This window comes from Anomaloglossus baeobatrachus, chromosome 3, assembly GCF_048569485.1.
Source record: "Anomaloglossus baeobatrachus isolate aAnoBae1 chromosome 3, aAnoBae1.hap1, whole genome shotgun sequence".
Taxonomy (NCBI): domain Eukaryota; kingdom Metazoa; phylum Chordata; class Amphibia; order Anura; family Aromobatidae; genus Anomaloglossus; species Anomaloglossus baeobatrachus.
In genome coordinates, this window is record NC_134355.1 from 507,852,696 (window position 1) to 507,877,226 (window position 24,531).

At 45.8% G+C, this 24,531-nt stretch overlaps 1 protein-coding gene across 1 annotated transcript in view; it reads left to right on the forward strand.

Moving 5' to 3' along the window:
• Positions 1-24,531, forward strand: part of VEPH1 (ventricular zone expressed PH domain containing 1) — a 755,777-nt gene that overhangs the window by 352,056 nt on the left and 379,190 nt on the right. The window contains exon 7 of the mRNA XM_075340702.1: positions 21,991-22,211. Within this exon, the coding sequence (XP_075196817.1) occupies positions 21,991-22,211 (221 nt within the window). The remainder of the gene's footprint in view (positions 1-21,990; positions 22,212-24,531) is intronic.

A 24,531-nucleotide genomic window follows, 5' to 3' on the forward strand; every position in this document is an offset into this window, starting at 1 on the left:
AGCTCCCAGCTACTGCAGGGAAACTGCCGTCTAACAGGATCAAACAATTAGTATAAGATAAGATTCACGGCTTACCCATAGAGTAAACAATAGTAGGAGCTGACACAAAGCTGAGGGGGGAAGGAATGCAGCTCTCAACCCGGACGCGTGTCGCTTAATGCTTCTTCAGCAGGATGAAGGCAAGGGCGGAAGGGCACACTTCCGCCCTTGCCTTCATCCTGCTGAAGAAGCATTAAGCGACACGCGTCCGGGTTGAGAGCTGCATTCCTTCCCCCCTCAGCTTTGTGTCAGCTCCTACTATTGTTTACTCTATGGGTAAGCCGTGAATCTTATCTTATACTAATTGTTTGATCCTGTTAGAGGGCAGTTTCCCTGCTGTAGCTGGGAGCTACCTTTTGTCTAGTGACAGCTTACACTTCTGGGAGCTGTAACTAAGATATGGGGCTTAATCTACTATTTGTCCCATATTTCTATGCTAGCTAGACACACTGCTCCACTTTTGTGGGGGGTGGATGTTTGGTAGAGGTCCTCCTTATACCTTCTGATTAATGAATCATGTGTTTTTAGATTTTTGTATATGTAAATCTTTAATAAAAATTGATGTATTTTTGGAAATTTACACTCCTATGTGTATGTGGTTCTTTTGGGACTCATACATTATTTGCACACTGATGTGCTCTGTGTGACATCAGTGTGACACTTACCCGAGAAAACACGTGTCTGTGAAATAAAATGCTTTTCTATCCTCCACCGCTGATATCTCCAGCACTGCTGTCACTTGCTTCTGACTCCCGCTCATTACATATACACTATTCACTGCACCTCGGACCGGAAGCACAAGCAGCACTGGACACAGCAGCACCATGGACAAGTAAGTTTAGAAGTTCATTCTGTCCGTGTGCTATGCGGACGTCACACAGATAGTATACTGACAGCACACGCTGAGCACACACATACGCACCTACACCATGGACCGTACAAAATGTGTGTGTTTTGTACGGACATGTGAAAGAGGCCTAATGCAGAGCGGCTGTCAGTCAGTGTGGGGGTTGTGGTTCAGATTTATCAGAATTAATGTGGAATCATAGACCTAATACATGCAGCTTGTCAGTTTAGATTTTAATCAGAAGTTTTAAATACCACAAGAAACTGACAGACTTTGAAATAATATTGATGTTATTATTTCTTTTTAAAATAGCATGATCAGGCAATATGATTCTCCAGGTCAGTAAGATCCCACAGATTGAAAACGTGTATAGTATTTTTTATTGAAGTGGTGAAAAAAAATTCTGAAATTTGTAAAAAAAACATAAAAAAAAATTCTGTGCTTTACCATTTTTTTGAGACCTGAAACATTTTCAATATTTGGTCAATGGAGTTTTGAGAGGTCTTGTATTCTTGTGCTCTGAGCTGATGTTTTTAGTGTTACCATTTTGGGGTAGATACGATGATCGTCTCTCATTGAATTTTATTGCATAGTTGAGGCAGCCAAGAAACCATAATTCTGCTGTTTAGATTTTTTTATTCTCATTATGCCGTTTACCAATCAGATTGATTCATTTTATGTTTTGATAGAGCTAAGTTTTACTGACATAATACCAAATATGTGTATTTTTTATTTCTTTATTTTTAATGGGGGGGAAGGGAGGTTATATTAATATATATATATATATATTATTTTTTTTTGCTGGTGCGCTGTAAATGCCGCAGTTAGAAATGGACCGCAACATTTAACCAGTCAACAGCCATGGGCTCTGCTCAATCCACGGTTGTTAAAGGCAAATAACACAGCCATCATCTCCAGGGAAAGATGTGGGCTTGGCTTGGGAGCCCACATCAAAGTCAGGGAGTCAGCATATGATATAAATGTATGTCATACGTCGGTAAGGGCTTAAATATAGTAATCCCACTATGTAAAAGTGTAATTAGTCATGGTCTGACTCCAGTTATCTAACCCTTATGAATACAGAGAGTATTGATTCACTGCCACAGCAAGTATGAGCACTGGTCAGTGTCAAGAGCAGAGGTAATGTGGGAAAGCATGTACAAGCTAGTGTGCAGCGTCTGGCCAGGACCAGTGATAAGCAATGAATAAGCTCATTGAAGCCTGAGACTTGTTCTGTGCTGATAAAGGATGTAATACTGTGGGAGATTTCTTTTCAAAGACTTCAAACTATTGCATAATCTTGTTCACTAGTCTACATTTACTGTTATACAGGATGTGGAAAATTCCATTATTCCAAATATTATATAATGTTTGATTAGCTATACATTACATATCTACAATTATGAGACCAAAATATTTGAGACTGACACATATTTATTTTATTACAAAGTTTGCTGTTCCAGAGTTTTTAGATATTTTATTCAGATGTTTCTATGGTTACTGAAGTACAATTATAGCATTATATGTTTTTAAACCTTTATTGATAAATACATCAACTTTATATTAAGTCTCAATGTTTACAGTTGACCATTATTTTACAAGACGTCTGCAATTCACCCTGATATGCTGTATATCAGTTTCTACCAGATACTGACTAAGGGTACCATCTCACTAAACGACGTACGATTCTGACCACAATTTGACATGGTCGCTGTTGAGCTGTCAATCAGGCAAATCTCAAAAGCGACTCTTCACTTGGTAACCAAGGTACATATCGGGTTACTAAGCGAAGCGCTTTGCTTAGTTACCCGATATTAACCCTGGCTACGTGTGCAGGGAGCCAGCGCTAAGCAGTGTACGCTGGTAACTAGGGTAAATATCAGGTAACTAAGCAAAGTGCTTTGCTTGGTTACCTGATATTTACCCTGGTTACCAGCGTACACCGCTTAGCGTTGGCTCCCTGCACACGTAACCAGGGCACACATCGGGTTACGAAGGAAAGCGCTTTGCTTAGTTACCCGATATTTACCCTGGTTACTTGTGCAGAGAGCCAGCGCTTAGCGGTGTACACTGGTAACCAGGGTAAATATCAGGTAACCAAGCAAAGCGCTTTGCTTAGTTACCCGATATTTACGCTGCTTACACAGAGTCGGTGCTCGTTGGTCTCCCGTCGTCAAACACGCCGATATGTGTTGCACAGCGGGAGACCAACTAGCAAAAAATGAACCAGAACAGTGTGTAACGATCAGCGATTTCACAGCAGGGGCCAGGTCGCTGCTTAATGTCACACACAGCGAGATCGCTGATGAGGTCACTGGTACGTCACAAAACCTCAGCAGCGATCTCACTAGCAACCCAATCTTCCCTAATCAGTGCTTGGAGGTTATCACAATTTCCGTGTTTTTATTTGTCCACCTACATTTTGAGGATTGACCACAGGTTCTCAGTGGGATTGAGATGTAGGGAGTTTCCTGACCATTAACCCACAATTTCAATAATTTATTCATTAAATCACTTAGATATTACCTTTGCCTTGGTGGCATGGTCTCCATCAAGCTGGAAAAAGCATTGTCCTTCACCATATTGCTCTTGGATCGATGTAAGAAGTTGCTCTTAAAGGATGTTTAGATCCAATTCTTTATTAATGGCAGTGTTTGTTGGCAAAAATTGTGAGTGAACCCACTTCTCTTGATGAAAAGTTACCCCACACATGAGTGGTATCAGGATGCTTTACTGTTGGCATGACACAGGATTCATACTAGTGCTCACCTTTTATTCTGTGGACAATCATTCTACAAGATGTCGCAAACAGTCTGAAAGGTGCTTCATCAGAGAAAATAATTTTAAGCCAATGATCTGCTGTTCAATTCTTGTACCTCCCACAAAGTTTTTTTTTGCTAATGATGTCTCCTTCTGACTGTTTGGTACATTTGGATGAATGAGTATCCAGAAACGAAAACTGTGTGTTTTGTGTCATGCCAATAGTAAAGCATCCTGAGATGGAACGTCTTCCAATGATCTAGGAGCAATTTGGCAATGAACAATGCTTTCTCCGGCATAATGGAACACTGTGTTACAATGCGAAAATATCTTGTTGTACAAAATTTGATATTTTGGGTCAGTGGCCTGGAAACTTCCCAGATCTCAATCACATTGAGAACTTGTTTATTTTCAAAAAGTCGGCAGACAAATAGACAAAAATTGTGATAAGGTCCAAACACTGATTAGGCAAGAATGTATTGTAATCAGTCAGGATTTGGCCCAGAAGCTGATACCCAGCATGTCGAGGATGAATTATAGGAGTATTTAATAAGTAGGGTCAACACTGTAAATATTAAGTATTTGCATAAACTTGACCTATTTGTCAAGAAAAGTTACAAACTTCAATAATTATACTTCAGTAACCATGGAAACATCCTAATAAAAGATCTAAAAACAATGAAGCCGCAAACTTTGTGAAAACTAAAATTTATGACAAATTCAAAACTTTTGGCCATAACTGGGCATATTTTAATTCTGTATAGCATCCATGGAGGAGAAGGACCTCATAGTTTAACTTCATACTATGAGAACCCTATTCTCAACCATATCAGAAGGCTGTGGTGCCTGGCTGTGACTCCCTTCTCCCCTAGTTTTCTTGACCTATGATCCTTTCTTCTACCTTATTCAGGGTCTCATTATCCATTGATGGAATTGGATGCAGCTAAATAGGATACTCTTAGGAATTAGTTCAGAATGGTTATTTTAATACCCATCTTCCACTATCCACAGTACAGCAAAGTTCATTAGAGTAGACATACAGTGATGAACAAAATTAGAGAACAATGTATGATCACTTGCTTTTTTTCCAGAAATAATGTAATCTACATTGATCAACATTTGAAGGTTTTTAGTAGGGGTACACCATGCCACTAGAACAGTGTTTTAAAAAAAGATCCAAAAGATCCAAAGTTTATCAACATAAAAACCTTTATTTTGCCCAAAACATGATGATCATAATTAGAGAACAGCAATGACAGTAGCACAGAGAAAGATTATAAGTACATTTTCTTAAGGTAACAACAGTCACCAATCAGTAGGACGTGTACAGGCTTTTGCTTTGAATGAGACTTCAGCACATCTGCGTCCACAGGACATCACTAGTCTCTCACATTGCTCTGGTGTGATTTTGGTCCACTCTTCTTCCAGTCTCTTCCACAGTTCTTTGACTGTTGTGGGTTTCTTGGCCATAACTTTGTCACCAAGGATTTTCCAGAGATTTTCTGTTGGGTTTAGATCAGGACTCTGGGCTGGCCATTTCATTGTTTCAATGTTTTCTGTTTCAAGGAACTGTTTTACCCGTTTTGCTGTGTGACATGGGGCATTGCCCTGCATGAAAATTGCTGGCTGATTGACTGATCAACGCAAGTAAGGAACCACGTGTTTTTGAAGGTTCTGATACACACTTGCATTCACTCTGCAATGTAGCTGTGTAAGGGGTCCAACTCCTCCTGCAGAAAACATTTCCCAAACAGTTCCTCCACCACCATTCACTGACTTCTTAACACACTTTGGGTTCAGTCTTTCCCCAGTTTGTCAATAAACATAATGTTTCCCATCGGACCCCAAAATATTAAACTTGCTTTCATCACTAAAATGAACTGTGGACCTCTTCTCCTCTGTCCACACAAAATTCTCCTCACCAAAGGCGAGTCTAGCCTTTTGATTCTTTCTGATAGGTTTGGTCACTGAAAAGTGGGCTATCAGTCCAAATGCTCTTAAAAGTTGGGACATTGTATGACGAGACAGATCCTTACCCTGTTCAGTGCTGAACTGCTGAGCAATTACCCATGGAATGTCGTTTGAGGGCGACTAGCCTTCTTAGAGGACTTGAAAGACCTTTTGATGTAAAGATGCAATATTCTCGAAATCACAGAATTGGAATAACCAACTTCTCTTGCTATGGCTGATAGGGCCATCCCTTTGGCCTTCATCAGGACAACCTGCTGTCAGATGGTTTCAGTCACTTTGAAACAGCACACTATTTTTGCAATTTCAGTGGAAACTGGAAAGTTAAGCTGGGTTCACACATAGCGACAGCGACAACAACATCGCTGTTACGTCACCATTTTCTGTGACGTAACAGCAACCTTGTAAGTCGCTGTTATGATCGCTGCTTAGCTGTCAAACACAGCGACGCAGCAGTGATCATAACGTCGCTACATGTGCAGAGAGCAGGGAGCCGCGCACACTGCTTAGCGCTGGCTCCTTGCTCTCCTAGCTACAGTACACATCGGGTTAATTAACCCGATGTGTACTGCAGCTACATGTCACAGTGCAGAGAGCAGGGAGCCGCGCACACTGCTTAGCGCTGGCTCCTTGCTCTCCTAGCTACAGTACACATCGGGTTAATTAACCCGATGTGTACTGCAGCTACATGTCACAGTGCAGAGAGCAGGGAGCCGCGCACACTGCTTAGCGCTGGCTCCTTGCTCTCCTAACTACAGTACACATAGGGTTAATTACCCGATGCGTACTGCAGCTACATGTGCACAGAGCAGGAGCCGGCACTAGCAGCAAGAGCGGTGGAGGCTGGTAACGAAGGTAAATATCGGGTAACCAGGGAAAGGTCTTCCCTTGGTTACCCGATGTTTACAGTGGTTACAGCTTTCCTCAGCTGCCAGACCCCGGCTCCTGCTCCCTGGTCGCTTCATTTCGTCGCTCTCTCGCTGTCACACACAGCGATGTGTGCTTCACAGCGGGAGAGCGACGACGAAAAAATGAAGCAGGACATTCAGCAACGAGCAACGACCTCACAGCAGGGGCCAGCTCGTTGCTGGATGTCACACACAGCGACAGCGACGGAACGTCGCTGCAACGTCACAGAAAATGGTGACGTAGCAGCGACATCGTTGTCGTCGTCGCTGTGTGTGACACCACCTTTAGACTGCCAGTTAAACAGGATTTGTCAGATAATTAAGGAAATGATCACCAGGTACAGATTAACACCATTAACATGCAGGTGTCTGAAAGTGTTCTCTAATTTAAATCAGAGGTTTTTTTTCATTTATCTAATTTACATTTTTATTATGTGCTTTACAATAAATTCAGTTTCTGAAATAAGCCTAAAATGCGTCTCGTTTACTCATGTTAGGATATAATTACATAGGACGACACAATGACCTTACATTTAGGAAATTGTGTGTTGTTCTCTAATTTTGATCTGCAGTGTTCAATGTAGGACAACATTGAATAGAGCCACGCCCTGCAATACATCATGGCCATTGCGTTTTATATTTTGTAAACCACATTTAACTTTAAGTGATGTTCAAATGCCACATTTAATACAAAAAACATTTAAACTTAAAGAAACACAAATTACAACTCAAGTTTCAATATGCAAAAAAATATTTCAGTTTGAAATACATTAACATTCTGCTGTCTCACCACCAAATAACCTTAAATTACTCACAGGCTATGGCGATTAATCTGGGTGTGCTATTGTAGTATGTGCACATGGTCTCAATTCCACAGTGTGGAGTCACATATAGTCTCCAAGCCATGAAATAAATTTTGGGTGTATTTTCTTGTTGGTTCTCTCATATTTCTAAATAAGACTCTATATCAATCTGTCCACAAGTACAATGTAAAAAAAAAGCTCCAAAACCTTATGATTAAAGAAGTAAGACTAGTAGTGTTTTTGAGTGTAGTAGGATCATTACATGATTTGATACTTTGCTGTGTAATGAATAGAGTTGAGCGCGGTTCGCGGTTCGAGGTTCTCCAGTTCTAGGCTCGAGTGATTTTGGGGCCTGTTCTAGATCGAACTAGAACTCGAGCTTTTTGCAAAAGCTCGATAGTTCTAGAAACGTTCGAGAACGGTTCTAGCAGCAAAAAAACAGCTAATTACTAGCTGGCTTTCCGCTGTAATAGTGTAAGTCACTCTGTGACTCACACTATTATGACATTTCAGTGTATAGTGTGTGTGAACAGCGCCTTCAGATCACTGCTGTTTGTATAATGGCGATCGCCATTTTTTTTTTTTTTTCCTTGTCTTCCTTTCCTAAGCGCGCGTGTGTAGTGGGGCGGGCCAGCATGTCAGCCAATCCCAGACACACACACAGCTAAGTGGACTTTTAGCCAGAGAAGCAACGGCATGTGTGATAGGATGTCCATGTCACATGTCCCTGCATTATAAAACCGGACATTTTCCTCAAGGACGCCATTATCTCTTCTGCGTCATGGGTGTCAGACATCACTGTCGCAGCTCCGTCCTTTGTCCTATCGCCGATACAGCTGTATGCGTTCCATACACAGCGCTAGACAGCTTAGGGAGAGCACTTTCTATCAGTCCTTTTAAGGGCTCAAACCGGCAGGGTCAGAGCCATAGGTGACAGGTCCTGAAAACAGAGACAGCGTCTGTGTAGCCAAGGTCATGGATTTCGTCGCTGCATTTCCCCATTAGGAGGGAATAGAAAGGCAGGCTTCCTTTCCTCTACCCAGAGCCCCACAATCCTGGCACTGTACCCTCCTGTCCTCTGCACACTCCAACTCTTTTTAACTAAGCCATTATACTAGCAAACACTCAGTGTACCTAGTGGCATCCTAAACGTGACTATTGTACTTTTGTGTAGTCACACTAGTGCAAAGATATTTGCAGCACGTCTGCCTGCATTGCACACTACAACTCTTTTTAACTAAGCCATTATACTAGCAAACAGTCAGTGTACCTTGTGGCATCCTAAACGTGGCTATTTTACTTTTGTGTAGTCACACTAGTGGAAAGATATTTGAAGCACGTCTGCCTGCATTGCACACTCCAACTCTTTTTAACTAAGCCATTATACTAGCAAACAGTCAGTGTACCTAGTGGCATCCTAAACGTGGCTATTGTACTTTTGTGTAGTCACACTAGTGCAAAGATATTTGCAGCACGTCTGCCTGCATTGCACACTCCAACTCTTTTTAACTAAGCCATTATACTAGCAAACAGTCAGTGTACCTAGTGGCATCCTAAACGTGGCTATTGTACTTTTGTGTAGTCACACTAGTGCAAAGATATTTGCAGCACATCTGCCTGCATTGCACACTCCAACTCTTTTTAACTAAGCCATTATACTAACAAACAGTCAGTGTACCTAGTGGCATCCTAAACGTGACTATTGTACTTTTGTGTAGTCACACTAGTGGAAAGATATTTGCTGCACGTCTGCCTGCATTGCACACTCAAACTTTTTTTTAACTAAGCCATTATACTAGCAAACAGTCAGTGTACCTAGTGGCATCCTAGACGTGGCTATTGGACTTTTGTCTAGTCACACTAGTGCAAATCTATGTGCAGCACCTGTGCATGACACCCTCCTGCTCTGTTTTTAATCAGCTATAATGCTAGCAAAAAATACTGCCATTTAGTGGCATCATAGAACTGGCTGTTGTATTCCATTAGTGCCCCACTGGTACCAAGCTATGTGCAGCACCTCTGCATGACACCCTCCTGCTCTGTTTTTAATAAGCTATAATGATAGCAAAAAATACTGCCATTTAGTGGCATCATAGAACTGGCTGTTGTATTCCATTAGTGCCCCACTGGTGCCAAGCTATTTCTAGCACCTGTGCAGGACACCCTCCTGCTCTGTTTTTAATAAGCTATAATGATAGCAAAAAATACTGCCATTTGGTGGCATCATAGAACTGTTTGTTGTATTCCATTAGTGCCCCACTAGTACCAAGCTATGTGCAGCACCTGTGCATGACACCCTCCTTCTCTGTTTTTAATAAGCTATAATGATAGCAAAAAATACTGCCATTTAGTGGCATCATAGAACTGGCTGTTGTATTCCATTAGTGCCCCACTGGTGCCAAGCTATTTCTAGCACCTGTGCAGGACACCCTCCTGCTCTGTTTTTAATAAGCTATAATGATAGCAAAAAATACTGCCATTTAGTGGCATCATAGAACTGGCTGTTGTATTCCATTAGTGCCCCACTGGTGCCAAGCTATTTCTAGCACCTCTACATGACACCCTCATGCACATTTTGCTACGCTAATGTTATAGCAAACTCAGGGAATTCATTGCTGCATTTGATAATTCGGAGGGATAGAAAGTGAGGCTTCCTTTAGCTTTTCCTTCTGTTCATAGACAGCATCTCCAAGTTCTCACCCGAAGAGCAATTTCTCCTCCACGTCTAAGTGTGGAGAGGCAGCTAGTGCGCATGCGTGTGCCGATTTACCCCAGCTGCAGCCTAACTACAGTGTTTCGCCTAGTGAGTATGCTCAGCCTGACTGTGCCATTCCTGACGCTAAGTCTTCATTTCGGGATACAGCGCATGCTCCCACACTAAGTGTCAAAAGCCTCTTTGCACAGGTACTTGCATTCCGTGCCGGGTCTAAGTCCTGTTTTGTGCCTAGACACCATGCTAAAGCTGATAGTCTTTTTTCAGAGACTGTATTTCATGCTACTGAGCATGCTCAGGCACTTACTGCATCAGAGACTAGGTCCGGTAATGAACTCTTTGGCCCTGCCCCTGATGTGGGGGTCCCATATAGACCACAGGGCATCAGGTGTCCTCCCAAATGGCTTGCAGAGGCCCACCCCTATGACTTGTCACCGCATTATTGATGGTCAGACGATGACTGGTGAGGTGTTTGGGTCATGGCAGCCATGAGGTCATCATTGAAGTTGCGGTTCCAAATAGGACGCTAGTTATGCCACTCATGACGTGTCACTCTACTTTTGTCTCCAGGAGGTTCATTGTGGTTCACCCTGGTTTGGGGCGGACCCAGGTTATAAAAGGGGCTGGAGCCAACAAGGAGGTGCGCATTCTTCTATTATGCTCCGAAAGAGCACACCTCCATGTGTTGAACCCATTGCGGCTTTAGGCCAGAGGTAGGCAGGGATAGGGTGTCGATGCAGGCCACCACCACAGTTGGTAACGCAGAACGGTTAAGACCAGCTCCTGTCCTACCAGTCCTGCTTGTGCAGCCCAGTGGCATTAACAGGCCTGCTGCTGCTGATGCACCTGCTGTCCACAGGTGTGGCCCCTACGCACATGGTCAGCGTACTCAATGGCTCCTGTGTTGTTAACAGAGAGTTCCTGGGCTGGGTGGGCATGTGGACCCTGTGACGCTAACAGGGCTCCCAGTCTCCAGATCCGAATGGCGTCTAACTCGGTTCAGGCTACTATTAGTTTCATAGCCACACAGCTCTGTATCCTCCACCAAACCTTCCAGTTGCCAACCTCTCCTTTTCCAACTGTGAGCACGGTGGACACTGACTGCTGATGGGGATATATACCTTTCTCTTTCTTTTCTTATTAATTTTCGTTATATAGCGGTAACATAGTATATGCCACCTTATCCAAATCTGCCAGTCCCACTGTAACAGATGGTGTTTCTTCATCAAATGTTACTTTTGCTTAACCACCAAATCCACGGACCAAAACTTTTTTCCCCTTTCCAACACACCTGTTCCCCTTTCCACCAGCATCTGTCCTTTTTCAACTCATTTTGGTATATGACCAAAAGTGCAACTCTGCAGGGACACCGTACTCAACGCCATCTCAGCACAGCAGCCATCCCTCGGTCCCTCCGATGTGGACAAGGAAAAGACCATTTCCTCCTATCCATGACAAAGCGTTGAGATTCACTCTGTGCAGCACTGGTGTTTAGTGGAAAAGCAGATCTAAGATTGCGTACCACATTCTGCAGATACTCCTGTATACGTGCGTCCATTTCTATGGCAGGAATTATTTCGCCAAATTTTGTCTTGTACCGGGGATCTAACAGTGTGGCAACCCAGTATTCAGGATTACTTCGAATTCGTACAATCCGAGGGTCATGTAGGTAGTGCAGCAAGAAGGCGCTCATGTGTCTTATGCATCCAGGAGGACCAAGTCCTTGGTGTGTTGGTGGCAGAGAGGTGAGAATCGTGCCTCCTTCCTCTGCCCTCTCCCCACAACCTCGCACAACCGAAATGTGAGTAAGCTCTCACTCATCTGCTGAGTCTTCCATGCCCATCGCCAGTTCGTCCTCCATTTCTTCATGGGCTCCTGCACTTTCCTCAACACTTTTTGCTGATATTATGCGCCCTTGTTAATCCCTCTCCCTCACCATGACTGCCGCATAGGTGCCGCTGACCATCTGGACCTCGTAGATCTTGTTATCCCTTCCGCATATGACTCCTCCTGTACTTCCTCCCCTTCCTCTTGTCCCAACACCTGACTCCGAATAATAATTAGTGTGCTCCATCATGTAGATGACCAGAATTGTCACGCTGAGAATGACATTGCCAGTGCTAAACATCTTCATCGACATTTGTAAACTGTGTAGCAGGGTGCATAGGTCCTTGATCTGACACCACTCCAGCAGCGTGATCTGCACCACCTCTGGATCAAGTTATCCCAGGCTATATGTCATACTGTATTTCAGCAGGGCTCTGCGGTGCTGCCACACACGCTGCAACATGTGCAAATTCCAATTCCTGCATGTCGGAACATCGCATTTCCGGCGTTTAACTGCCAGACCCTAAGACTTCCGGAGTGATGAAAGTTGTTGAGCTGCTGTGTGCGCACGATGGAAGTGAGCACATAGCGAGCGTGCACGCTGCACAAGGCCATGTAGGCCGGGATGGTGTTTTAAAAATTGCTGGAGAATTAGGTTCAACACGTGAGCCATACAAGGCACGTGTGTCACATTGCCCTGACGATGGCCCGCAGCCAGGTTTGCATCATTGCCGCACACGGCTGTTAAGTCACCAACGGAGTACGCTCCGTCAATTTGTACTCCGGTCGCCAGGTGACAACGTGTTCCTTTCATGCATAGTGCTGATGATGGGAGAGGAGTCGATGCCAGTGGCGCAGGTGGACGCAGGTTATGCTCACCCACTGGGCTGCATTACCTTGACAGATGCAGAATCTCTGGCTGAATGTAGCTGGTGGGTATCTCACAGATGAAATACCATCATTCAGCTACAACCAATGGCAAGACACCACACCCTTTTTTATGCCCATCCTGTCTGCAGACCACTGCCAGACATAGCTATGAACCTCTGGTTAATTTTACCCCCAGTTCAGTTTTATGATTTTGTGTGCTTGTTACCTGACTACTTTTCCTGCTTGCTGTTTATGTACCTTGTTGGCCGATCCGCATTTCACCTCTGCTTGTTTTCTGATTAAGTCCTGGCCGTCCCATTCTGTTCCTGTTCCTCAATTAATGTTTTGACCCTGCCTGACTACTATTCTCTGGAACTGCAGCCTTCCACAGGTATTAATCACCTTGGGCCCTGTGTAATTCCTAATCCCTGTATAGGGGTTAAAGGGTTTCAGGGTTCTAGGGGTCCTGCTTGGTGAGTGGCTTCCCTCTAGCCTATCATTTACAGCCCATCTGAGTGTGTGGATCAAGGAAGGCGTTACACCGTGCTCTCTGCAGAAGGCCATGTGGGCCAGGATAGTGCTTTAAAAATTGCTGGACAACCAGGTTCAACACGTGAACCACACAAGGCACGTGTGTCACATTGTCACAGCGAAGGGCCGCACCCATGTTTGCATCTTTGTCGCACCCGGCCTTCCCTGGCTGCTGGTTGAGTGGAGACAACCATTGATGAAACTCGGTCTCCAGAGCTAACCGTCCACAACTTCTCAGCGGTGTGACTCACATTTCCCATACATTTCAAAGTAAACCTTTGACCGCCTGATGGCATTGAGCTCTGCTGCCAGCATAGTAAGGAGGTGTGTGGTATTCCTTGTGCGCAGTTACAAGGAAGGGTGGCCTGACCACACAGGGTTTGCGCCAAGGTGGAGGACCCACACGAGGTTGAAGAGGCAGAAGCAGTGTATTAACTTCTACATACAGAAGAAGGATTGAAACAACTCGTGGGGACGGCAAGACTTGTACAGCAGACCCTTCTCCATCTCTCCCCACAGTAACCCATTGCCCAGTCAGCGACATGTAACGCCCCTGTCCATGCTTACTGGGCCAATTATCTGTGGTGAAATGCACCCTGTCACACAGAGTTTCTCAAGGAATCAGTGATGTTTAGTGTGACATGCTGGTGTAGCGCGTGCACGCCTTTGTTGGAGAAGGAGTGGCGCCTGGGCATCGGCTCTTGGGGCACTGCGATGGGCATAAGGTCTCGAAAATCTTCGGTTAAAAAGGTTGGAAAGGCAGCATTTTGGTAGCCAACAGTTTGCAGATGCTGAAAGTCAACCTCCAAGCCATGTCATGCCCTTCTAAAAGCATGTAAAACACAGCGAGGGGACTCCAACCACAGTCTCCCTCGTTTCCACTAATTGGGCCACACACCCCACTTGACTGGCATCAGTTGACCCCCTTTTCAAAATGAAAAAGATGCTTTGCATGAAGCACTCTCAAAAATACGTGTGCCTTTCCCGTCCCCTGGCTGACCCAGGGGAAGAAAAGTCCTCTGAGAGCCATGACTTGTTCATCTTGGTTCTTTTAGAATCACAACGAGGGAACTCCAACCACAGTCTCCCTCGTTTCCACTAATTGGGCCACACACCCCACTTGACTGGCATCAGTTGACCCCCTTTTCAAAATGAAAAAGATGCTTTGCATGAAGCACTCTCAAAAATACGCGTGCCTTTCCCATCCCCTGGCTGACCCAGGGGAAGAAAAGTCCTCTGAGAGCCATGACTTGTTCATCTTGGTTCTTTTAGAAACACAGCGAGGGAACTCCAACCACAGTCTCCCTCGTTTCCACTAACTGGGCCACACACACCCCACTTGACTGGCATCAGTTGAGCCAATTTTCAAGATGAAAAAGATGCTTTGCATGAAGCACTCTCAAAAATACGCGTGCCTTTCCCATCCCCTGGCTGACCCAGGGGAAGAAAAGTCCTCTAAGAGCCATGATTTGTTCATTTTGGTTCTTTTAGAAACACAGCGAGGGGACTCCAACCACAGTCTCCCTCGTTGCCACTAATTGGGCCACACACACCCCACTTGACTGACATCAGTTGATGCCCCTTTTCAAAATGAAAAATATGCTTTGCATGAAGCACTCTCAAAAATATGCGTGCCTTTTCCCGTCCCCTGGCTGACCCAGGGGAAGAAAAGTCCTCTGAGAGCCATGACTTGTTCATCTTGGTTCATTTAGAAACACAGCGAGGGGACTCCAACCACAGTCACCCTCGTTTCCACTAACTGGGCCACACACACCCCACTTGACTGGCATCGGTTGAGCCCCCTTTTGAAAAAGAAAAAGATGCTTTGCATGAAGCACTCTCAAAAATACGCGTGCCTTTCCCATCCCCTGGCTGACCCAGGGGAAGAAAAGTCCTCTGAGAGCCATGACTTGTTCATCTTGGTTCTTTTAGAAACACAGCGAGGGGACTCCAACCACAGTCTCCCTCGTTTCCACTAACTGGGCCACACACACCCCACTTGACTGGCATCAGTTGAGCCAATTTTCAAGATGAAAAAGATGCTTTGCATGAAGCACTCTCAAAAATACGCGTGCCTTTCCCATCCTCTGGCTGACCCAGGGGAAGAAAAGTCCTCTGAGAGCCATGATTTGTTCATTTTGGTTCTTTTAGAAACACAGCGAGGGGACTCCAACCACAGTCTCCCTCGTTGCCACTAATTGGGCCACACACACCCCACTTGACTGGCATCGGTTGAGCCCCCTTTTGAAAAAGAAAAAGATGCTTTGCATGAAGCACTCTCAAAAATACGCGTGCCTTTCCCATCCCCTGGCTGACCCAGGGGAAGAAAAGTCCTCTGAGAGCCATGACTTGTTCATCTTGGTTCTTTTAGAAACACAGCGAGGGGACTCCAACCACAGTCTCCCTCGTTTCCACTAACTGGGCCACACACACCCCACTTGACTGGCATCAGTTGAGCCAATTTTCAAGATGAAAAAGATGCTTTGCATGAAGCACTCTCAAAAATACGCGTGCCTTTCCCGTCCTCTGGCTGACCCAGGGGAAGAAAAGTCCTCTGAGAGCCATGTCCACATTGTCAGTGGACAGACACGTGTGCTTATCTGCCAGCAGACCCCCAGCAGCACTGAAGACAGGTTCCGAGAGAACGCTGGCTGCAGGACACGACAAGATCCCCAAGGCGTACGTGGCGAGCTCAGGCAATTTATCAAGATTGGAAGCCTAAAATGAGCAGGGCTCAAGTTGCACAATAATGGAATCGATGTTTCCTTGCATATACTCATATATCTGTGTGTCCTCCTCTTTTTCCTTGTCCAGCTGTTTTGTTTTCGCATGAGTATATGTCCTTGTCACTTTCCCATGTGTTTGTGTTGTGTTGTGAGTTGTTTGTCACCTTTTGGACACCTTTGAGGGTGTTTTCTAGGTGTTTTTATGTGTTTGTGATTGCCTGCCATTGTTTCCTATGCAGTTCGAGTTCGGTTCGTCGAACGTTCGACGAGCCGAACTCGAACGGGACCTCCGTTCGGCGAACCGACCTCGAGCCGAACCGGGACCGGTTCGCTCATCTCTAGTAATGAAGTATTCTCCATTTCTTCACCTCTAAGGAAGACGTTATGTAGACTAAACTAAACTGAGCACATTATAAAGTTCAACTGAAATATTTGTTCCTTGTGTCTTTTTGCCTAAAGCTTACAGCTGTTCTTTCCGTAAGATTTTTAAATATTTGGTTTGGTGGTTAATCCTGTGCTTCCATTATTTCCTCAAAGAATCACCAAGTTTATAAATTATGACTGACAAAGTTACTAAGCAATCATCAGTTTTCTGCAGCAATCAAACGTCCGCGTCACATTCCTGTATGCCGTTTGTTTTTTTCCACGGACAGCATTCAGACCATTAGAGCTTCACAAATCTAAACACATTCATGAAAAAAAAATCCATGTGTCTGATCCGTGAGACTTAGAGCCAGTCCTATTCTGACCCGTGTTTGCAGATCAGAATCTGATATCAAAGTTTAAGTGTGTTCTTGACTCATAGAAGCAAAACGGACCGATTTTGAAGGATGTAAATAATTAAATGGATGAGTGGATGTAGCCTAAAGGGTGCTTTACACGCTGCGACATCGCTAACGATATATCGTCAGGGTCACGTCGTTAGTGACGCACATCCGGCGTCGTTAGTGACATCGCAGCGTGTGACACCAAGGAGCGACGATCAACGATCGCAAAAACGACAAAAATCGTTGATCGTTGACACGTCGCTCCTTTTCATAATATTGTTGGTGGTGCATGCCGCTGGTTGTTCGTCGTTCCTGCGGCATCACTCATCGCTATGTGTGACACCGCAGGAACGACGAACATCTCCTTACCTGGCTCCACCGGCAATGAGGAAGGAAGGAGGTGGCCGGCATGTTCCGGCCGCTCATCTCTGCCCCTCCTCTGCTATTGGGCGGCTGCTTAGTGATGACGCTGTGACACCAAATGAACCTCCCCCTTAAACGAGAGATTGTTTGGTGTCTCCAGCGACGTTGCTAAGCAGGTATGTGTGTGTGACGCTGCCGTAGCGATATTGTTCACTACGGCAGCGATCACCCCCATGATGAAACAGTGACGTGGTCGGGTGCTATCGCGCACGACATCGCTAGCTATTGCTAGCGATGTCGCAGCATGTAAAGCACCCTTTAAACTGAGCTATAACACATATCAAGATTAATTTTCTCTATATAGTATTTCATTATTACAGTTCTATAGTATTATTATAGTAACTTAGTGTATTATTTTGTAAAATGAGACGATTAAGTAATGAGTAGCAGTCCATTTAGTGTTCCCTTGAATTGTAAGTCTGCTTTCAATATTAAGAACAGAACGGTGTGAATGGAGCTGACAGTGCCATCAGGGTCTGATTTGAGCTTTTCCTATAAGGGACCCCTATCTTCTGTTCAGGAAGCCTACATCTGCATAAAGTGCTGTGGAATATGTTCACGCTATCTATATATATAATTGCCTTATTCTGTCTGTCTGTCTGTCTGTCTGTCTATCTATCTGTCTGTCTGTCTGTCATGCTCCGAAATTGTGTCCTTACGGTGACACAAAGCTGATTGGCCGCTGGGCTCGCCATGGCCCCGCCCCCCCCACGGATTGGCCTCTCGCCCCGGCTCTCTGCAGGCCCCGCCCCCCTCATGCAATGCACGCTCGCTCTGGCCCAACTGACACGGAGCTCGGATTCCCAGGTGAGTACACACACACACACATCAGATCACACTCACTCTCACACTCACTCTCACACACACCTCACACATCACAACATGCTGGGATATCGCTTGCTTCTACACCGGCTCCGTCAGGATCCCGGCAGCGCCAGACATAACCTTGCGATGCTGGGATCTTGACGGAGGCCGTGAAAGCTGGTAACCATTATAAACATCGGGTAACTAAGGTCCCTTAGTTACCCGATGTGTATCATAGTTACCAGTGTACACCGGCTCACACTCACTCTCACACACACCTCACACACACATCACATCGCATCCACACATCAAGGTCCTGCAGCTGCGGAACATACACACACATAACAGCACACACACACACACATACACACAAATCAGATCACACTCACACACACCTCACACATCACATCGCATCCAAATACTCACAACATCCTGGGATATCGCTTGCTTCTCGGCGGCGATACTGTGCTGTTGTGAGCTTCCAGGACCTGCCGGGGGATCACATGGCCAGAAGCATGTGATATCCCCGGATGTTGTGAGTATCAGCGCGTATGTGCAATATCGTCAGTGTGTGTGTCTTTGTGTGTGAGTGTATGCGATCGGGTGTGTGTGAGTGTATGCGATCGGGTGGGTGTGAGTGTATGCGATCGGGTGTGTGTGAGTGTATGCGATCGGGTGTGTGTGAGTGTATGCGATCGGGTGTGTGTGAGTGTATGCGATCGGGTGGGTGTGTGTGGGTGTGTGTGGGTGTGTGTGAGTGTATGCGATCGGATCTGTGAGTGTCGGCAGAGGAGCACGGCGTGCAGGAGGATGCTGAGAGGACAGAGGCTGATCCTGGGGAAGGCTGGGATGGGGAGGCTGATGCTGGACACGGAGAGGCTGATGCTGGGGACAGAGAAGCTGATGCTGAGGACAGAGAGGCTGATGCTGGGGACAGAGAAGCTGATGCTGGGGACAGGGAGGCTGATGCTGCGGGAGGCTGATGCTGGGGACAGAGAGGCTGATGCTGGAGACAGAGAGGCTGATGCTGGGGACAGAGAAGCTGATGCTGGGGACAGAGAGGCTGATGCTGGGGACAGAGAGGCTGATGCTGGAGACAGAGAGGCTGATGCTGGGGACAGAGAGGCTGATGCTGGGGACAGAGAGGCTGATGCTGGGGACAGAGCGGCTGATGCTGGGGACAGAGAGGCTGATGCTGGGGACAGAGAGGCTGATGTTGGGGACAGAGGCTGATGCTGGGGACAGAGAGGCTGATGCTGAGGACAGAGAGGCTGATGCTGGGGACAGAGAGGCTGATGCTGGGGACAGAGAGGCTGATGCTGGGGACAGAGCGGCTGATGCTGGGGACAGAGAGGCTGATGCTGAGGACAGAGAGGCTGATGCTGGGGACAGAGAGGCTGATGCTAGGGACAGAGAGGCTGATGCTAGGGACAGAGAGGCTGATGCCGGGGACAGAGAGGCTGATGCTGGGGACAGAGCGGCTGATGCTGGGGACAGAGAGGCTGATGCTAGGGACAGAGAGGCTGATGCTGGGGACAGAGAGGCTGATGCTGGGGACAGAGAGGCTGATGCTGGCGACAGAGAGGCTGATGCTGGCGACAGAGAGGCTGATGCTGGGGACAGAGAGGCTGATGCTGGAGACAGAGAGGCTGATGCTGGGGACAGAGAGGCTGATGCTGGGAGGAGAGAGGCTGATGCTGCAGGTAGAGAGGCTGATGCTGGCGCAGCATGGCGGATGGAGCACCTTTGGGAGTGCGCAGCATGGCGGATGGAGCACGTTTGGGAGTGCGCAGCATGGCGGATGGAGCACGTTTGGGAGTGCGCAGCATGGCAGATGGAGCACGTTTGGGAGTGCGCAGCATGGCGGATGGAGCACGTTTGGGAGTGCGCAGCATGGCGGATGGAGCATGTTTGGAAATGCGCAGCATGGCGGATGGAGCACGTTTGGGAGTGCGCAGCATGGGGGATGCAGCACGATGGGGAGTGCGGAGTATGGCGGATGGAGCACGTTTGGGAGTGCGCAGCATGGAGGATGCAGCACAATGGGGAGTGCGGAGTATGGCGGATGGAGCACGTTTGGGAGTGCGCAGCATGGCGGATGGACCACGTTTGGGAGTGCGCAGCATGGCGGATGGAGCACGTTTGGGAGTGCGCAGCATGGGAGATGGAGCACGATGGGGAGTGCGCAGCATGGCGGATGGAGCACGTTTGGGAGTGCGCAGCATGGGGGATGGAGCACGATGGGGAGTGCGCAGCATGGCGGATGGAGCACGTTTGGGAGTGCGCAGCATGGCGGATGGAGCACGTTTGGGAGTGCGCAGGATGGGAGATGGAGCATGATGGGGGGTGCGCAGCATACGGGATGGAGCACGATGGGGAGTGCGCTGCATGGGGGATGGAGCACGATGGGAAGTGCACACCTCCCCCCAACACACACACACACACGCGCGCACTGCACAACACACCACACCACACACACACACTGGGAACCACAAACAACTGCCCTACACAGACACCCACACACACAGACAGCGCTGCACACACAAATATACGCACATACCGCACAACACGCACATTGCACAAAACATACCTCCCCCCAAAACACACCACACACACAAACTGCGCAACACACACACAACGCTACAGACACACAGCGCTCCACAAAAAACGCAACACACAAACAACACCGCTCTCACCCCCCATCACACCCAGACAACACCCAGAACATGTACAGCGCCCTACACAAACACTTGGTAACTACACACAACAACATCTATATATATATATATATATATATATATATATAACAAAAATCATACATGAACAACACAATACGTAAATTCTAGAATACCCGATGCGTAGAATCGGGCCACCTTCTAGTATAAATAAAATTATCTATAATTAAATATAATTATTAATTCATATACATAGCAAAGTTATTTTTATAATTCTACTTGATGCCTTCAGAGACAGATGACAGAAACAGATTACCTACGTTCTGATGATACATATATGACAAAACACCTAACCCTGTGTAAATGTCATATGTGCTTCCTCCTGGCATTGCACTCTGGCTATTAGAAATGAGTAGAATACAGAAAATAGCTTTTGACATGAATGGATTAGTCTTCAATATGAGATTGGTGGGGTCCAAATACCGGCCTCATGCGTTTCAGATAAAAATGTCTAGAGTAATGGCAGAAAGTAGGAGGAACCCTCCTCTACATTGCTTTTGTCTACTGCTGAGTACTCCAGTTCATCTCCCATTCAAGTGAATGGCAGCAGCCACTAAACAATGTACAGTACATGTGTCATCAGTGGATCTTGCACAAAGGAGACCCAGGGTGAATCTGGTGTTAGAAGATCACAGCACCTTGCCACTGGCAGGTTCACTATTGTTATTTAATAACATCTCCTTCCTTTTGATGCGGGAAGGGTTAAGCACCATTTTCTGCCTGGCTGCGGGCTGTAGCTGCCAATCTCAGGTGTGGCTCTTTGGGATCACTCCCCTTCCCTATTTAAGTCATGTGATCTTATCACATGATGCCTATGATAGGAACTGAATCCTTATTGCTATGTGGTCCCCTTTGGAAAGAGCCTGCTTTGGAAGACATCTGTCGTGTTCTGTGCAGCAATGGTGTCTGCTGCACTGAAGCCACCTGGAATATTTTTCCTTGCATGTCTATTACCCCTGTGCCTCCTGTGTAACATCTTCTGGGGGCTGACCAGGTACTAGGTAAACCCGGCTAGTCACGTGCGTGACAACATGGCTGCTTTTTCTGCCTGTATATATAACTTAGTTAAGGCAGCTGATAATGGGCGAGTGCTGGATGTCAGACCCCAACAAATTTCCTGAATGATGATCCAAGTCCTTGACAGTCTCTTTATTTACATGTAACTTTAAAATGAGTAAAAGAAAATAAAAAAACAAAGTATAACTATAGTTTTACTAATGGGATGGAAGTTATTTTGCATTTGTGGCTTAAATTGTTTTTCATTTGCAGATGATGGCAAAAATATGTTTGACATATTTGGTAAATCAATTGAATAACATGGAACATTCATTTCATCACATACTCCTGATGGAAATTAGGAACATTACAAGCATATTTAATGATATTCTAGGCATTCAAGGCAGAGACGTGTACAGAATGAGTAATAGCCTGACTGCAATAGCAAAGATCCTGAATGAATACTTAAATCCTGAAAGTCTTCCAGCGTGTAGGTAAGACCCCATTTCTTTATCATATATTAGATGAAATGTGATAATTCTACTGGAAATGTTTTGAATCAGCAGATTAAATGCCTGAAAACTCAACTTAAAATTATATTATATTTAAATAATTTATTTCTTTTCATGTAGATTGCAAATTATTGATTTTTGGCTACATTGTTGCACATACAGTATATTCAAAATGGATATTTTGATGAAAACCATTTCTGTCATATCTAAATCTGACTGTAAGGAAATTGACTGCTGGAACTTCCATAATTAAGATGACAAGAGTTGTCTAATTCAACCAAGTCCAAATAGAAAACTTAGCTCCCCCATTCATCTTATGGCGAGTGTTTCTAGTAGTCAGAACCCTAGTGTTACATACAGTTAGATCTTTTACTGATCATGCTTTAGAGTAAAACCGAACATTACAGGTAGTATTGTATTTAATGAGTAGATTTTCTAATATTACATTATAAAAGTGCTTACCGTATTTTTCGGACTATAAGACGCACCGGACTATAAGACGCACCCTGGTTTTAGAGGAGGAAAATAGGAAAATAAAACTTTAAGCAAAAAAATGTGGTCATGACACACTGTTATGGGGCGAGGATCTGCTGCTGACACTGTTATGGGGGTAATGTCCCCAAATTCTCTACTAAGGTACCCCATCCTGGTAATGATCCTCCTGCCTTGTATATGATCCTGCTATAAACCCCCATCCTGCTTATATACCAGCATCCTGCTCATATTCCCCCATCCTATTCATATACCCCATCCTGTTCATATACCCCCATCCTGTTCATATACCCCCATCCTGTTCATATACCCCCATCTTGTTCACATACCCCCATCCTGTTCATATAGCCCCCATCCATCCTGTTCATATAGCCCCCATCCTGTTCATATACCCCCCATCCTGTTCATATACCCCCCATCCAGTTCATATAACCCCCATCCGGTTCATATACCCCCCATCCTGTTCATATATCCCCCATCCGTCCTGCTCATATACTCCCATCCTGTTCATATACCCCCCATCCTGTTCATATACCCCCCATCCTGTTCATATACCCCCCATCCATCCTGCTCATATACTCCCATCCTGTTCATATACCCCCATCCTGTTCATATACCCCCATCCTGTTCATATACCCCCATCCTGTTCATATACCCCCCATCCATCCTGTTCATATACTTCCATCCTGTTCATATACCCCCCATCCATCCTGTTCATATACCCCCATCCTATTCATATACCCCCCATCCCTCCTGTTCATATACTCCCATCCTGCTATATGCCCCCATCGTGCTCATATACCATCCTGGTATATGGCCTGTATCCTATAGCACAGAGAAAAAAAAACAAACATTTATACTCACCTTTTCCTCACTCCCTCCAGCACCGATCATCTTCCTCTCTGCGCCGCTGACTTGCGTGTGTGGGGCCGTTCCCCTGCAGCACGCGATGTCTTCCTGTCTGTGCCGATCAGCTGATCAGCACAGATCAGCTGACCGGCACAGACAGGAAGACATCGCGTGCTGCGGGGGAACGGCTCCACACACGGGGACGGGTGAGTGTACTGATTCACTGCACCCCGCGCTGATAATGATGTGCGGGGGGCAGTGAATACAGCCGCACATGATCACTCCAGGCTGTATTTGCCAGGGGTGATCATGTGGACTGTCTCTTTATGTACTCACAGCAAAAAAGGGCAACCAGTCCAGTTAGCCCAGGCCAACACATCTAATGCACAAACAGGATGCAGACAAGCCTCTCAACATGATGGACACTTCACAGGTGCAAGGTAAATTGCACACCAGTGGCGCGCATAGGGCACTGTTCACACTTGTATGCGCATGGTGTCCAGCCAGCAACCTATTACCATGCCCTTACTATTAGATTAGGCGGGTTACCCGGACACTACTCACTGCAGCACGTAAGGGACAGAAATTCCACTATGCACGGCCGTATTAAGAGGCCCGGCTGCACCCCGCATAGTCAAAGTGCAAAAAATACATGTATACAGTTATACTTTCTCTTTTGCTAGATTATTTCTAACCCACAACACCATTTGTTGTGAAAAAAGTATCCAACCCTTTTTTAAAAGCTGTTATAATGTTTCTCGTTACTACATCCTGCATTAGAGCAGTCAGACTGTGGACCCTAGCTGTAAATAACCCTATCCTATTTAGCTTCCAGAATTGTCTTTCCTCCACAAGTAATGAATGCCCCATGGACCTTTTTTAAGGTTTTAGAAAGGAATAAGTCATGTGACAGTTCTATGTATTGACCACACATGTATTTATACATTTAAATGAGATCTCC